Source organism: Patiria miniata, unplaced genomic scaffold, assembly GCF_015706575.1.
Source record: "Patiria miniata isolate m_02_andy unplaced genomic scaffold, ASM1570657v1 HiC_scaffold_22, whole genome shotgun sequence".
NCBI lineage: Eukaryota > Metazoa > Echinodermata > Asteroidea > Valvatida > Asterinidae > Patiria > Patiria miniata.
This window is the reverse complement of record NW_024037061.1, coordinates 7311502-7325925: the sequence shown is the minus strand read 5'-3', so window position 1 is coordinate 7325925 and position 14424 is coordinate 7311502. Positions and strand designations below refer to the sequence as shown.

The window sequence follows — 14424 nt, the reverse complement described above, 5'->3', positions numbered from 1 at the left end:
TTGGAATATTACGGAATTAGAGGAGTTGCCTTGGACTGGTTCAGGAGTTATCTTTCTAACCGTCAGCAATTTGTATCTATCAATGGAACCCAGTCTACTTATGGTGAAATATCTTGTAGAGTCCCACAGGGTTCTATCTTGGGTCTATCTTTTATTCTCTATATACATTAATGATTTTGATAAATCCTCAGATGTATTTTCTTTTATTCTTTTTGCTGATGACAGTAATTTATTTTATAGCCACAATGATGTAAATGTACTTTTTGATACGACTAATTATGAGTTGAAAAAAGTATCTGCCTGGATCAAAGCAAACAAGTTGTCTCTTAATATTAAAAAAACTAACTATATGTTATTCAGTAATAGGAAGTACTGTCAGCCGTTTCCAATCCGTATTGATGATACTAATATTATAAAAACGGATTGTTTAAAGTTCTTAGGTTTGTATATTGATGACACTCTTTCTTGGAACAAACATATTAATCACATTTCTACTGTTATTTCTAGAAACATAGGTATTATATCCAAGCTAAAATGTACTTTTCCCCAGGATATCTTAATAATGTTGTATAATACCCTTATTGTACCTTATATTACAAATGGAATACTTGCATGGGGCAATAGTGGTACTGGTCAAATTAATAGAATCCTCAAATTACAGAATAAAGTATTACGTATCATTAACAACGTTGATTTTCATGAGCATAGTAATCCACTTTTTTTATAATTGCAATACTCTAAAAGTTCATGACATTTACTCTCTTCAGTTGGGCTCCTTCATGCATCAACTTAACACAATTTACCCAATTCGATTTGCTCTATGTTTTCAAAAAATTATGATACGCACCATTATTGTACAAGACAGTTTAATGAATTTCATCGGTCTCACACACGTACTGCAATCTCTAGGGCAACTGTAAAGCATGAGGGTCCTAAGCTGTGGAGCTCGGTTGATTTTTCCCTAAAAAATATCTCCAGTCTCTCGCTCTTTAAGCACAAATACAAAAATAAATTATTGGAAAAATATTTAAGTTCTTAATTGTTTCTCTTTTTTTTCCTTCTTTTATTTCACGGGGTTGCATGTTATTCCCATATTCATGTCGGGTGTTATGTCCTTATGTGTTGTTTGTGTGTGTAACTTGTATATTTTTGTATGATTGTAACTGGTGATCTCTACTCGACAAGCATTGCTTTCTAGGGATCCCCATCCACATATTTTGTATATATTTAACTCTGATTGTCTTTTTTTATGTGGAAAATAAAGTGAATTGAATTGAATTGAATTGAAAAAAGGGGTCCGATTTTCATAGGAGTCGGATTTTCATGTGACACCGGCCGTTAAAAACACGCAGTGGATACGGACAAAGATACTAGAGAGGGGGACGAATCCCGGGTACGTGCATGTACATACAGTACATTTTCATGTACGTGTGTAGAACAATGCCGCGCATGCTGTACACAATACGTTCATGGGATGCAATGCGGGGCCTGGTGCGGGGCGCGACCGGCTCGGCAAGTGCTCGATCGGCATCGGTTGCGGCTTTCGGCTGTGGCGACGGGCGAGAAAACGGATCGACATTTAAAAAAAAAAAAGCGTACGGCGGCCATGATCCCCTCCCCCCATCGTACGGTTTGTACGCTCGTGAAAATGTTGATAATTGTGAACGGCCCCTTACGTTATACGGGGTACGTACGGTGGGATCGCGGTTTATTTCGAAGCTTCTCGATCGACTCTCGAGCTCGCTGTCATACTGCCACTACGCAATGTTTGCAGGCTGATGTTTAATATCCGCGCCGGTATTTTTGTAAGGAGGTTGCCTCCTCCTTCCCCTCTTTCCGCTCTCCTCCCTCTTTTTTCCTTTCTCCCCCCCCCCCCCCCCCTTTTTGTGTGGAGTCGATTAGACGGGGGCCACGTGCCCCCGCGGGCCACCCCTGGATATCCGCGCCTGGCCGATCTGAGATCTGGCAGACGGGAAAACCTGCCAAGAGTAGGACACAAAATGAACCACGGCATGAAGCAGAAATAATCAAAAGGTGAAAGAAATGAAAAGACTCGCATCGTATACCTTCGTTTACTTTCATTTTGAATGCAAAAAGTGCTAAATAGAATGCGCGGAAATGAAAAAGAAAACAAGAATCTCATGCAAACAACCCTTGACCAAACCGACTGCTTATTGAACGACCACTTAAACCGAATGACATACCTTCAATTTAGGATGTGTTAAACATGAAAATGTCAGGTCTTAAAACGAATTTGAACGCCTGAAATCTAGATGAATTCGAATGCTATTTTTGCGAAATTGGCCGGGAAAACCTATATTATAGCTTTTCCCGGACAATTTCGGAAAATGTGTACAAGAATTTGTAAAAGAAGCTTTCGTTTTCGTTCGAAATAGAATAAACATTCCAAATCCCTGTTTCTATAAATGATAATTCTATTTCCATGAAGGTGCATTTAGTCGTAAAAAATCAGCGTACGATTTCCCGAATATGCACTGAATTTGGTATATTGACATTCCATTTTAGCGCGAAATCGAAGGCACATCCGCAATCCTGTTTTCTTTTAATTTATCGTCAATCTATTTCGCTAATGTGCAGCCGATTTCCCACGCATTGTTATTTCATATGCCTGGTCGAACATTGGAATTCATTTATTTGTTCACAAGAGTAACATTTGAGGAACGTTTGATTGAATGATAGAATGTTTGAATATCAATACATTGATCAATCAATGAATTAATCAAAGCTGTATCATAAATTTTACAGTAGGCACAGTAGGCACTGTAGGCACTGTGCCTAGGGCCTACGAAAATACCGCAGTGTGCATACGGCCTACCCACACACACACCCAAACGCAGAAAAAAAACGTTTTTAAAAAGTTTTAGGGTCTGTCTCAGAGATTCAACAACTGACGCTGTACATACAGCATGTAGGCATACGTATGGTGGCCCTGAAAGGAACATCGCACATCGCAGATTTCTGCGCAGAAATCTGCGATGTCGCACATTTAATCGCAGAAATCTGCGCAGATTTCTGCGATGTCGCACATTTTATCGCAGATTTCTGCGCAGATTTCTGCGATGTCGCACATTTTATCGCACATTTTATCGCACATTTCTGTGCAGATTTCTGCGATGTTGCACATTTCTGCGCAGATTTCTGCGGATGTCCACATTTTTGTCGTACATTTCTGCATCTGTTTAACATACTGGCGCCTGGCTATTTTTCTGCTGAAGCTAAGGGGTCTACGAAAATCCCGTTTTATTATTGATACCAAGTTTTCCCCAAATATTCCTTGGTCACTTCTTGTAAATAAGGACCACCTTAAAAGACATGAAGTTTCATTCGAAGGCCAGAGGTAGATTTGGTTTTTTTTAGAACCGTTAAAATACAGCCGCTTTTCACGAACACCGCGCGGTATACACACCCAACACACGGCGCAATAGCTGTAGAGCGTGAACGCATGCACACACCACCGGGGCACGCGCGGCGTTAACACGGCGTTGTCGCACTGGCCCTGCCCGCTGAGCTGCAACGCAACGAAACTGTGCGCTGAGAGTCACACAGGCCGGTGGTTTGTGGGGGAAATATTCAGCAGAACTCGTGCCAGATCATGTATGTTAAGAATACAAATAGTTTCGTACGCACACCAATATTATTAAGCAGGATGAGCTGTCATCAGACTCCTGTAGGTCAGACGGCCTTATGAACATAATTAGTGCTCCACGTTTGCTTAGAATTGTTTAAAAATTTCATAAAAGAACCAATATCCTGCCCCTATTTGCACAGCAATATTCATGAAGTAAAACCACTACGGGTGCAACACTTATCACTTCAAACATTTTTCATTAACCCTAACTCCCGGTGGGGGGGGGAGAATCGTATCAAAATTCCAGGATTCAGGACTGTTTGGGCTATTAGGAAAACCCGAGCAAATGCAGTCCTGCATTTCCACAAGAGTCCCAGATTAACTTCATCCAATCATTGAAAACCTCCCCTGTCCAGTCGTGTTTTGCTTCGGGTCGGGTCGGGTCCACTATATAGGCCAAACCGATGCGAAACATAATAGATATAATCCAAATCCTGCGCTGTGTTAATTTCCAAACGGTTTCCATCTTTTGTCTCCGTTTATTTCGAGTTTTGAATTGACCCTATCCGACCCGATCCGCAAATTTTCAAACACAAATCTGACCAACCCAACTGAAATGACGGACAAACCGACCCGACCAAACACAAAGTTGGTTTTGGTTGGGTCGGTTACAGTTTCGAGTCGGGTCAGCACAACACTTTTGTCCAGAACCCTTCCAAGAAGCAAAAGTAACCAGCAACATTGCTGAAATATATGGCCACATGACATCACACAGCATATTGCCGCATTCCCCCAGAGATAGTAGAGCTGCAGCCAATCATTGCATGTGGCACTGTCAAGCAGAGGCAGACTCCAATTGAATATTATATTTAAAAACAGGCAGGGTAATATTCATATTTTACTTTATTTCATTATTTAAGTTGGCGGCCAATTTTGTGAAATCCATTGGTCTCTCATTGGTCCAAGTACAGCTAAAAAATAGTCAACATCCACATACACGTAAAAGTCTCATTTGTTTTAAAGTATGGAAAAGCAAGCCAACTTAAAACTTGTTATTAGTAGCCTATTTACTTACTTTAAAAAAAAAGCACTGATAAAAAAACCTAATTTAATAATAGCATTTTAGTAGTGTCAACAATTAGTTGATTTTCAGTAAAAGGTAATATCCAGTTCTATTTCAATTCATAATTTTGGCACTTAAGAGTGTTAACTTATTCGCAGTAGTCCTGGAGGATTTCCTACCGGTGTACACAAATTAGCCTAGGTTACAATTCTGCCCTTATGTACAAAATCAAAATGATAATGTAAGCATGGATCCAGCCCATTCGAAATGGCAACAATATTGTCACTAATGCAGTTTTAGTAGATAAGGCCAATCTCCGGTTTCTGGTATGCGCGCGCGTCGCCGTAGCCATGCACGTCGGCAAAATGAAAAAGTGTTTTTTTCAATGAAAGATGATGTCTCAAAACCGCCAAACTCACTGGTTTGACTGGAATCAATTTTAACAATTTTAACGTGTTTTTAGATTGGGTCGAGAATAAGCTTTATGTGGCCTCTCTGGACTCCCATATTATTTGCACTAAGTTTAGTCGGGCACCATTTGCAGTCATCAGCCGACATTTGAAGCAAAAAAATCAGGTAAAAAAAAAAAAAAGCCGCGTCGCCGCACCACTTTTTGGGCAAGCTCCATACCAGAAACCGGAGACTTTTTTTGGCCTTACTAAAGTTCTACTAAAGTCTATAAAAAAGAAAATTCATAAACTGTACAAAATATATTTCTTACAAACCTTCTGAGATCAATAAACTCATATTAACCACCGTAAGTAGAGTTTCAAAGAAAATATATTATTCAGCGTCTTTTAAGTGAGAAAAAATAACATGAGAAATACCTGAAAAAATCATCAATGAAATTTTAAATAAAGAGTGCAAAAATATCCAGCCAATTAATTCGTTCAAAACAAGCAATAAATTGTGATGTTAATGACCCTCAAACGATTGCAGAGCATTTCAATCAATATTTTGTTATCATTGGTCCAGTTTTAGCTTCTAAGATACCACATAGTACTTCTGACCCGATAAAATATGTCAATGGTAACTTTCCCGATTCTCTATTTTAAAGCCCAGTCACCGAGGAAGAACTAGTTTGATTGTATCAGTAAACTTCCAAATAAGAAGAGTTCTGGTCATGATGAACTTGATAATATTCTGATAAAAAAAACACTGCTCATTTTATTGTTCACCCCTTAACAGATATTCTACTCGACTTCTGACGTTCATCTTATTTGCAGATGATACAAACATATTCTACAGTCGTAAACAATTTAATGATGCTGCTGACCTAATGAATAGTGGGCTAACTGTATATTTGAGTGGACTGTGTGTAATAAGTTATCTATAAGTTTTAAGAAAACACATTAGGCCAAAAAAAAAAGTCTCCGGTTTCTGGTATGGAGCTTGCCCAAAAAGTGGTGCGGCGACGCGGCTTCTTTTTTTTTTTACCTGACTTTTTTGCTTCAAATGTCGGCTGATAACTGCAAATGTTGCCCGACTAAACTTAGTGCAAATATATGGGAGTCCAGAGAGGCCACATAAAGCTTATTCTCGACCATAACCCAATCTAAAAATACGTTAAAATTGTGCAGCAGCAGGATTCCAGTCAAACCAGTGAGTTTGGCGGTTTTGAGACATCATCTTTCATTGAAAAAAACACTTTTTCATTTTGCCGACGCGCATGGCTACGGCGACGCGCGCGCATACCAGAAACCGGAGACTTTTTTTTTTTTGGCCTTACGATGGTTTTTACAAATCGAACCGTAGATACAAACATTGAGATTCGTTTTAACAATAATCATACAGGCCCGGATTAAGCGTTTCGTAGGCCCTATAGGCACCAGTGGTCCGTGGCCCAACTCCGCCCTAGGCACCGGCACCAAAAGTACAACGAACTGTACAAACTGGTATGTATAGCTCTATTAAAAGCCTAGGCCCGTTGGCACCAAGGGCGTCAATCGCTTCTCAAAAGTGGGGGTGGTACATACATGTGTATCTTTGATCAGAACTAATGCGAGTACTAAGCCTAAACGGCGTGGCCTTCGGGGCCCGCTTAAGGGCCCCGACAAAAATTGCATTCTAGACGCTCTGTGATGTGATCTGAGGCAATTTCTGACCTATTTAACTTTTTTTAGCAAAATATCATCATTTAAACATAATTTTCAAGTTTGGAGTAATTGAATCACCTATTCTGAGTTATAGACTCAAATGTAGGCCATATTGTTTATTTAGGGACGAAAATAGTTGGGGGACCGACATGTCGGCCCCCCGTCCCCACCGATCGACGCCAATGGTTGGCGCCGTGCTTCAGAACGATAGACTTTAACACGTAAATGTATACGTAGGTAGGGCCTACAAAGTCACGTATGCCTACATGCTGTACAGCGTCAGTTGGTGAATCGAAAATTCTGAGAGAGACCCTAAAACTTTTTAAAAACGTTTTTTTCTGCGTTTGGGTGTGTGTGTGGGTAGGCCGTATGCACACTGCGGTATTTTCGTAGGCCCCCATTTTTTTTCGCAGGCCCTAGGCACAGTGCCTACTGTGCCTACTGTAAAATTTATGATACAGCTTTGATTGATTCATTGATTAATCAATGTATTGTAGGCCTAATTGATCATTAATGTGTTTGTTCTTGTGTACACAAAAGGCCTATTTGAAATAGGCAAATGAAATGTTAGAAACGGATATAAATCTTACCAAAATAAAATCAATCAAAACAATTTTGTAGGCATACTATTGGGACGGTGAAGGGAAACATCACGTGTCATGTTACATGGGATCCGGTGGACGTTTTTGTTGTTTCTTTGTCTTAATTGTATTTTAATGTCTATCTGTATTTCTTAAAGTTCTCTCTAATTTTATCAGTTCGATTGCTAAGTTATATGATGCAATTGTGGCAAATGTTGAGCAAAAAAAGAACAATTGTCTTCATCTTAGGTTTTTATATAGGATTTATTACAATATGTTTTGAAAGACTACACCACTTGGTTTACTTCAATCATGAATATTCAAACATTATATCATTCAATCAAACGTTTCTCATATGTTACTTTTGTGAACAAATAAATGAATTCCAATGTTCGACCAGGCATATATGAAATAACAATGCGTGGGAAATCGGCTGCACATTAGCGAAATAGATTGACGATAAATTAAAAGAAAACAGGATTGCGGATGTGCCTTCGATTTCGCGCTAAAATGGAATGTCAATATACCAAATTCAGTGCATATTCGGGAAATCGTACGCTGATTTTTTACGACTAAATTCACCTTCATGGAAATAGAATTATCATTTGTTAAATAGAAACAGGGATTTTGGAACGTTCATTCTATTTCGCACGAAAACGAAAGCTTCTTTATAAATTCTTGTACATATTTTCCGAATTGTCCGGGAAAACCTATAAAATGGGTTTTCCCGGCCAATTTCGCAAAAATAGCACTCGAATTCATCTAGATTTCAGGCGTTCAAATTCGTTTAGACCTGACATTTTCATGTTTAACACAACCTAAATTGAATGTATGTCATTCGGTTTAAGTGATCATTCAATTTAGCAGTCGGTTTGGTCAAGGGTTGTTTGCATGAGATTCTTGTTTTCTTTTTCATTTCCGCGCATTCTATTTAGCACTTTTTGCATTCAAAATGAAAGTAAACGAAGGTATACGATGCGAGTCTTTTCATTTCTTTCACCTTTTGATTATTTCTGCTTCATGCCGTGGTTCATTTTCTCTTTCTGGCCCCTCCTCTTGGCAGGTTTTCCCGTCTGCCAGATCTCAGATCGGCCAGGCGCGGATCCAGGGGTGGGCCGCGGGGGCACGTGCCGCCCGTCTAATTGACTCCACACAAAAAAGGGGGGAAAAGAAAGGAAAAAAGAGGGAAGAGAGCGAAAAGAGGGGAAGGAGGAGGCAACCTCCTTACAAAAATACCGGCGCCGATATTAAAATTCAGCCTGCAAACATTGCGTAGTGGCAGTATACATATGACACAGCGAGCACGAGAGTCGATCGAGAAGCTTCGAAATAAACCGCGATCCCACCGTATCCGTACCCCGTATAACGTAACCCTGCATAATAGGTTCAGTCTATTCTGCTACCATTGGTTTCACGCACACGCACACTGCGTGGCGATCATCAGGCGAATGGACTTCTTCGTTTGCACGGCTGGGTTGTTACTTTTTCTTGCTGCGGTCCGGTGGTTTTGTATTAATTGTCGCTACGGTGACGGCATTAAGAGATTAGTTAGGATCTCCGGTTGATTACATTGTTCTTGTTCATAGCTATGGCCAGCTTTTCTTCTATACACAGATTCCATTGCCCGGATCTACGTCTGTTTGTGTTGGATTTTTTTCAGAATGTCCCATCGTACTGTGTAACCTACACTTTTTTCTTCAAGCCCCATACGTATTTCGAAAGCTCTGTTTCTTTTTCATAGTTTTCGTTGCGGAATGACTTGGTGTGGTTCCGGTATCTGTCCTTAAATGATCCGCCAGCGATCCCAGTGTATGCCTTTACTGCGTTGCCATTGGTAACTGTGGCTTTATAGACGACTGATTTCACCAAGCAGTTTCCACGTAGGGGGCAGTCGGCTTTAATTCTGCAATTGCAGGTTTTTCTCAGGGGGTTTGTCTGATCTTTTTGACTTTGCGATGATCCTGTCATTGTGTGACATTATCACCGATTTCATGTTCTTCATACAACTGTAGCTGACTTTGATGGAGTTTCTGTTAAAGATCTTATGCAACTTGTGCCCTACAGGAAAGTGCTTGGTGATCAGTTTTAGGAAGTTCCCACCGACGTTTGTTTTGACATTGACACTATATGGTGGATTAAACCATATTATTTTCCTAGATCTGTTTTTTCTTTTCTTGTTCGGTTCCGAAGGATTGTGCTCGGAGAACCTGATGCTATGGTTGTACCCACTGTTCTTTAGGGCTTCGTTATATACTTATGTATGTATAATTATGTACGTACAATGCATTCTCTACGAAAATGCAGCGCAGCTTTTTGCTGTGTTGCACCACACAGGGGTGTGTTTTCGTAAGAACAATTTGCCATTATTTCCCCGCGTTTGTAAATTACAAATTATACTTTTTACGAAGTCCAAAACATTTCATTGTTTTAAAATGAGTTCCAGTCAACGTCATCATACAATTTTCGTAAAGACTTTATTCGAGAAACGATGTAAAACCCTGAAGAAAAAACAATAAACACCCCTGAAGATATACATGGATCCGTCCATAAAAAGTCTTCTTTTTTACGAAGAATGGCGCGATCCGTCTGGTTTTGACATTACTACGCGTTGCTGAAAATACAAATCTGATAAGTTTGGTACTTAAAAAGGATCTGTTTGTTCTTAGGACAAAAAAATAAGCAGTTAGGCCGAAACAAAAGTATGGGGCTTGCCCAAAAAGAAGTGCGGCGACGCGGCTTTCTTTTTTTTTTACCTGATTTTTTTTGCCTCAAATGTCGGCTGATGACTGCAAATGGTGCCCGATTAAACTTAGTGCAAATATATGGGAGTCCAAAGAGGCCACATAAAGCTTGTTCTCGATCATAACCCCATCCAAAAACACGTTAAAATTGTGCAGCAGCAGGATTCCAGTCAAACCAGTGAGTTTGGCGGTTTTGAGACATCATCTTTCATTGAAAAAAAAAAATTCATTTTGCCGACGCGCATGGCCGGCTACGGCGACGCGCGCGCATACCAGAAACCGGAGACTTCAAGTTTTGTTTGCCTTAGGCCAAAAAAAAAAAGTCTCCGGTTTCTGGTATGGAGCTTGCCCCAAAAGTGGTGCGGCGACGCGGCTTTACCTGGTTTTGTTTTTTTTTTTGGCTTCAAATGTCGGCTGATGACTGCAAATGGTGCCCGACTAAACTTAGTGCAAATATATGGGAGTCCAGAGAGGCCACATATAAAGCTTATTCTCGATCATAACCCCATCTAAAAACACGTTAAAATTGTGCAGCAGTAGGATTCCAGTCAAACCAGTGAGTTTGGCGGTTTTGAGACATCATATTGTATTGAAAAACAAACTTTTTCATTTTGCCGACGCGCATGGCTACGGCGACGCGCGCGCATACCAGAAACCGGAGACTTTTTTTTTTGGCCTTATAGCCAAGAGGCAAGTTTTAGCACCTGAGACATGCTCTGGCAATTTAGACGGAACGCGGTGTGTTGCTTTTTCAAGTGCAAGCCAGGAACTTTGTTATCGGAGTTCGCCGGTGGCGGCCGCGGGCCGGCGCCCGTCCGTGCCGGGTCGGGATATGTATACACCAATTCCCAATGTCTATTTTTCATTCTCAACGTCATCATCTACAATTATTTACTGTATTTTTTTACGTAACCAAATGACAAAAAACCCTTCACAATGTATCATACCATGTGTGAATTGCAATCATGGCGCCGAAAGGCCCAATGACTATTTTCTGTACAGACGAGTCGCATGTATACGAACTACGATGAGTTTATACAATTTGTCTTGCTGCGCCGCCGATCTCCCGATGTCATGTACGTGTATATGTATAAACTAGGCCCTATTCTTGAAATTGAAACTGGACTGAATTAAAACCAAGAACAGTTCTGTAAAATGTTTGGGCAATTACACTATGCAGGCATGCATGAGATAAGTCATGAGATAAAACTGAGCTGTGAAGTTACAATGTGCATGGAGGCCTATTTGCTCCTCTGTTTTAGTTTGATTGAATTACACTAATTTTAAACTTGAATTCAATTTACATGTTCAAGCGGTTTGTTCTCATTGATAAACTAAAAATTTCAACTTGAAACAAAACATTACAAATCATCCTTGCAACAGTTTACAAACTAAGTCTATACAATTCCTTTTTGATAATATAATGCACGAAAATATGCAGACGAAAATACGTGGTTGTCAAGTGAAGAACAGAAGAATCTTAAAGAGGTTTGTAATAGTAAGAGTATATTTTAAATCAATAACAAATCCATATAATCTTAAAACATTTTTCTCAAATAAGTCGGGGTAAAAGGGGCCAGGAATCGCCTCAGATTGCACCACAGAGCATCTAGAATCCCAAATTTCCCGGGGCCCTTAAGCGGGCCCCCGACCCCACGCCGAAAGACATTCGTGCTCCCCGCTCGCATTAGTCCTCCGAGCAAATCAATGCCCCATCGTTGCAACAGTTTATAACAAACTAAGTCAATAAAATTCCTTTTCAAAAATAAAATGCAACAGAACATGCATGAAGACGAAAACACGTGGTTTTCAACTTTGAATTACACAGTAACTCAACGCTTGTAAAAGCAAGAGTTTATTTTTTTTAAATCCTTATATATAATATATTATATATAAAATGGATACGTTACTACAATTGACCTGGCAGTTGATCTGTTTATGCAAATTATCTGCAAGTTTAAGATAGTCTTGGGCATTGCCATCGAAAGCTTCGATCAAACGACCACGGTCTACATTTGAAATTCTCATGTAACGCCCATGAGCTGGCATATTGATATTTCTTGTGCTTCAATCTGACAGTTTGCATGGTGATCAGAGTAATGGCAGAGTCTTGTGGGAGACAGGTTGTTATATCTATATTTCCAAATTGGAACAAAAACACTCCATCTTATTCTAACAAACGACGGAACGACATGGGCCTATTTCGAATTACTTCGCTTACTTTTCACATAATGCTTGCTTAATAGTGAATTCGAATGACCAAACTTACACAGCTGGAAGCTCCGGTGAATTTAGATGCTCGTTCGTGCAATTTTGATTTGAATGCCCTATTGTTGAAATTGCATGATTAAAATGTGAAATCGCATGCCTGTAATGTGAAATTGATTGGTGTTTTAATTCAATGTTGATCTTAACGTGCATTCAAATTCGTGCGAAAATGGCCTGGTCGCCAATTTGACCGCTAAATCTGCTATAACTTGGCCCGGAAAACCTATATTAGGCTATCAGCTTCGGTAAAAAAAAAAAAATTGGGCCACCGGTATCAAAATGATCGAAAAGAGCAATGCTCATCATGATTTTTGGCAAGGTATACACATCTAGAATTGGAAAATGTGTGATAGCTTTGCAGTGTGAGTGGTGGCAGTTTTTGGGGTGTTATCACTTTTATTTTTTTTTTTTTTTTCAAAATGGCCGCCAATATGCTTGAACCGGATTAATTATAATGTGGTACCTAGCATGTTTTGGCTGCCTTTTTTTAAGTGATAGCACCCAAAAAGCTGCCACCGCTGATATGCTATCACATAGTGCATACCTTGCCAAAAATCACGATGACCATTATTCCCCTCATTTGATACCGACCAAACCCCCAGGCTGATGGCCTATAACCACGGGAATGACAGCAGGGAGCTAATTCGTTTCAAATTGGCCACTATCTAGATGAATTTGAATGCTATTATTGCGAAATTGGCCGGGAAAAGCAATAACTACGGATTTTTAAACATTATATACTCTTAGATTTCGTTAAAATTTCTTCTGTAGCCTATCCATGAAACTTGTAGTCTGAAAATGTCACCCCTAGCCTACTTGACAAAAACGTTTAAAAAACTTCGCAAGGCCCAAAGTTTTCCAAATTTAATTGTATTTAAATAAATCGCAAACTTCTAGGCAAGTTACATTTAGGCTATTTCTAAGTAGAGTGACGGTAAAATAATAAACTATATGGATAACTTTTAAGGGTATTAAGTTTATTTGTTGCATTTGAGAGTAAACACAAACGTTTCGCTTTCGGACGGATGATAATGCTTTGAATAATTGATGCGATATACATACCGTGGTCGCATTGTGATGCAGCGCATCCACACTTTGCGTTCCAGAGGCAAAATTGTGAAGCTTCACGCACTTCTGTCGAAGAGGGGACGCGGAGTAGCCACCAACCCGGCCAGTCTCAGGAGGGGTAGACGCCCGGTACTCGCTGCTCGTGTCTCGGTACTCGCCAGCAAGCTCCGTGTCTTTTCCCGTAAAGACATCATCATGGTCTCCAAATCCATTGCATTCAGATTCGGTACTGGCTACAGACATCATGCGTACATGATAGGCCGTGCCAAAAGTTGGGGTTATTTTTATACTCGAGTTGTGCGGTACACCACTGGTTAACTCACAATACCAGCAAGTTTGGGAATACTGAGCCTCTTCTGCGGTATGTGTAGGCTACTCCCCCGATAAATTTGATTGATGGATTGATTAACGCCAACGCTCATTGGCTATAGTCATCCGTCAAACCGCGAAAATATTCCGGTAATACCCAATCAAGCACCGTTATTTATGGTTCAATCGTTCTGACATTATCCCATGAAATATTGTTGACTGGATACATGTATGGATAAAGTCAAACTAGTACAAGGGGACTGACGGACAATATGATCCTGGATCAGATAGTCGATGCGTGAAGTTTCTGGTGGAGGACCGTCGAGCCTGAACTTTCACGTTTATTTACCTGGTGTATTGATCGCTGAAGACAGCGCGCCTATTGTCATTGAGAAGTATTGTGGTGGCGTTACGTAAAAAATATCGACATAATAACTGAAGGCAACCGGTTAGTTGTCAAGGCTAAGTGATAACAATTAAAACAAGATAAGTTTGCGGTAGCACCATGTGAATAAATCTCTCTTGTGAGTAGGTGTGGTTCTGAAAAGAACCGGAAGACTCAACGTTTCTTCCCGTCGTCAGGATAATGAGGGATTCCAAAGATGATGCGATGGGCCACACATACTCACAAAGGAGATTTATTCACATGGCGCTACCGCAAACTTATCCTGTCTTGATAACAATTAGTTCAAATGTCACCAAGAACACA

The 14424-nt window shown here is 40.1% G+C and overlaps 1 protein-coding gene across 2 annotated transcripts in view; it reads right to left on the bottom strand.

The window, feature by feature from the left end:
* Positions 1-14323, bottom strand: part of LOC119730355 (nitric oxide synthase, brain-like) — a 42885-nt gene extending 28562 nt beyond the window's left edge. The window contains exon 1 of one of the 2 annotated variants that reach the window (XM_038203206.1): positions 13401-14323. In XM_038203206.1, the coding sequence (XP_038059134.1) occupies positions 13401-13652 (252 nt within the window). In that variant the 5' untranslated portion in view covers positions 13653-14323. The remainder of the gene's footprint in view (positions 1-13400) is intronic. The other variant, XM_038203207.1, reaches the window with a different exon arrangement.
* Positions 14324-14424: the final 101 nt, after the last annotated feature.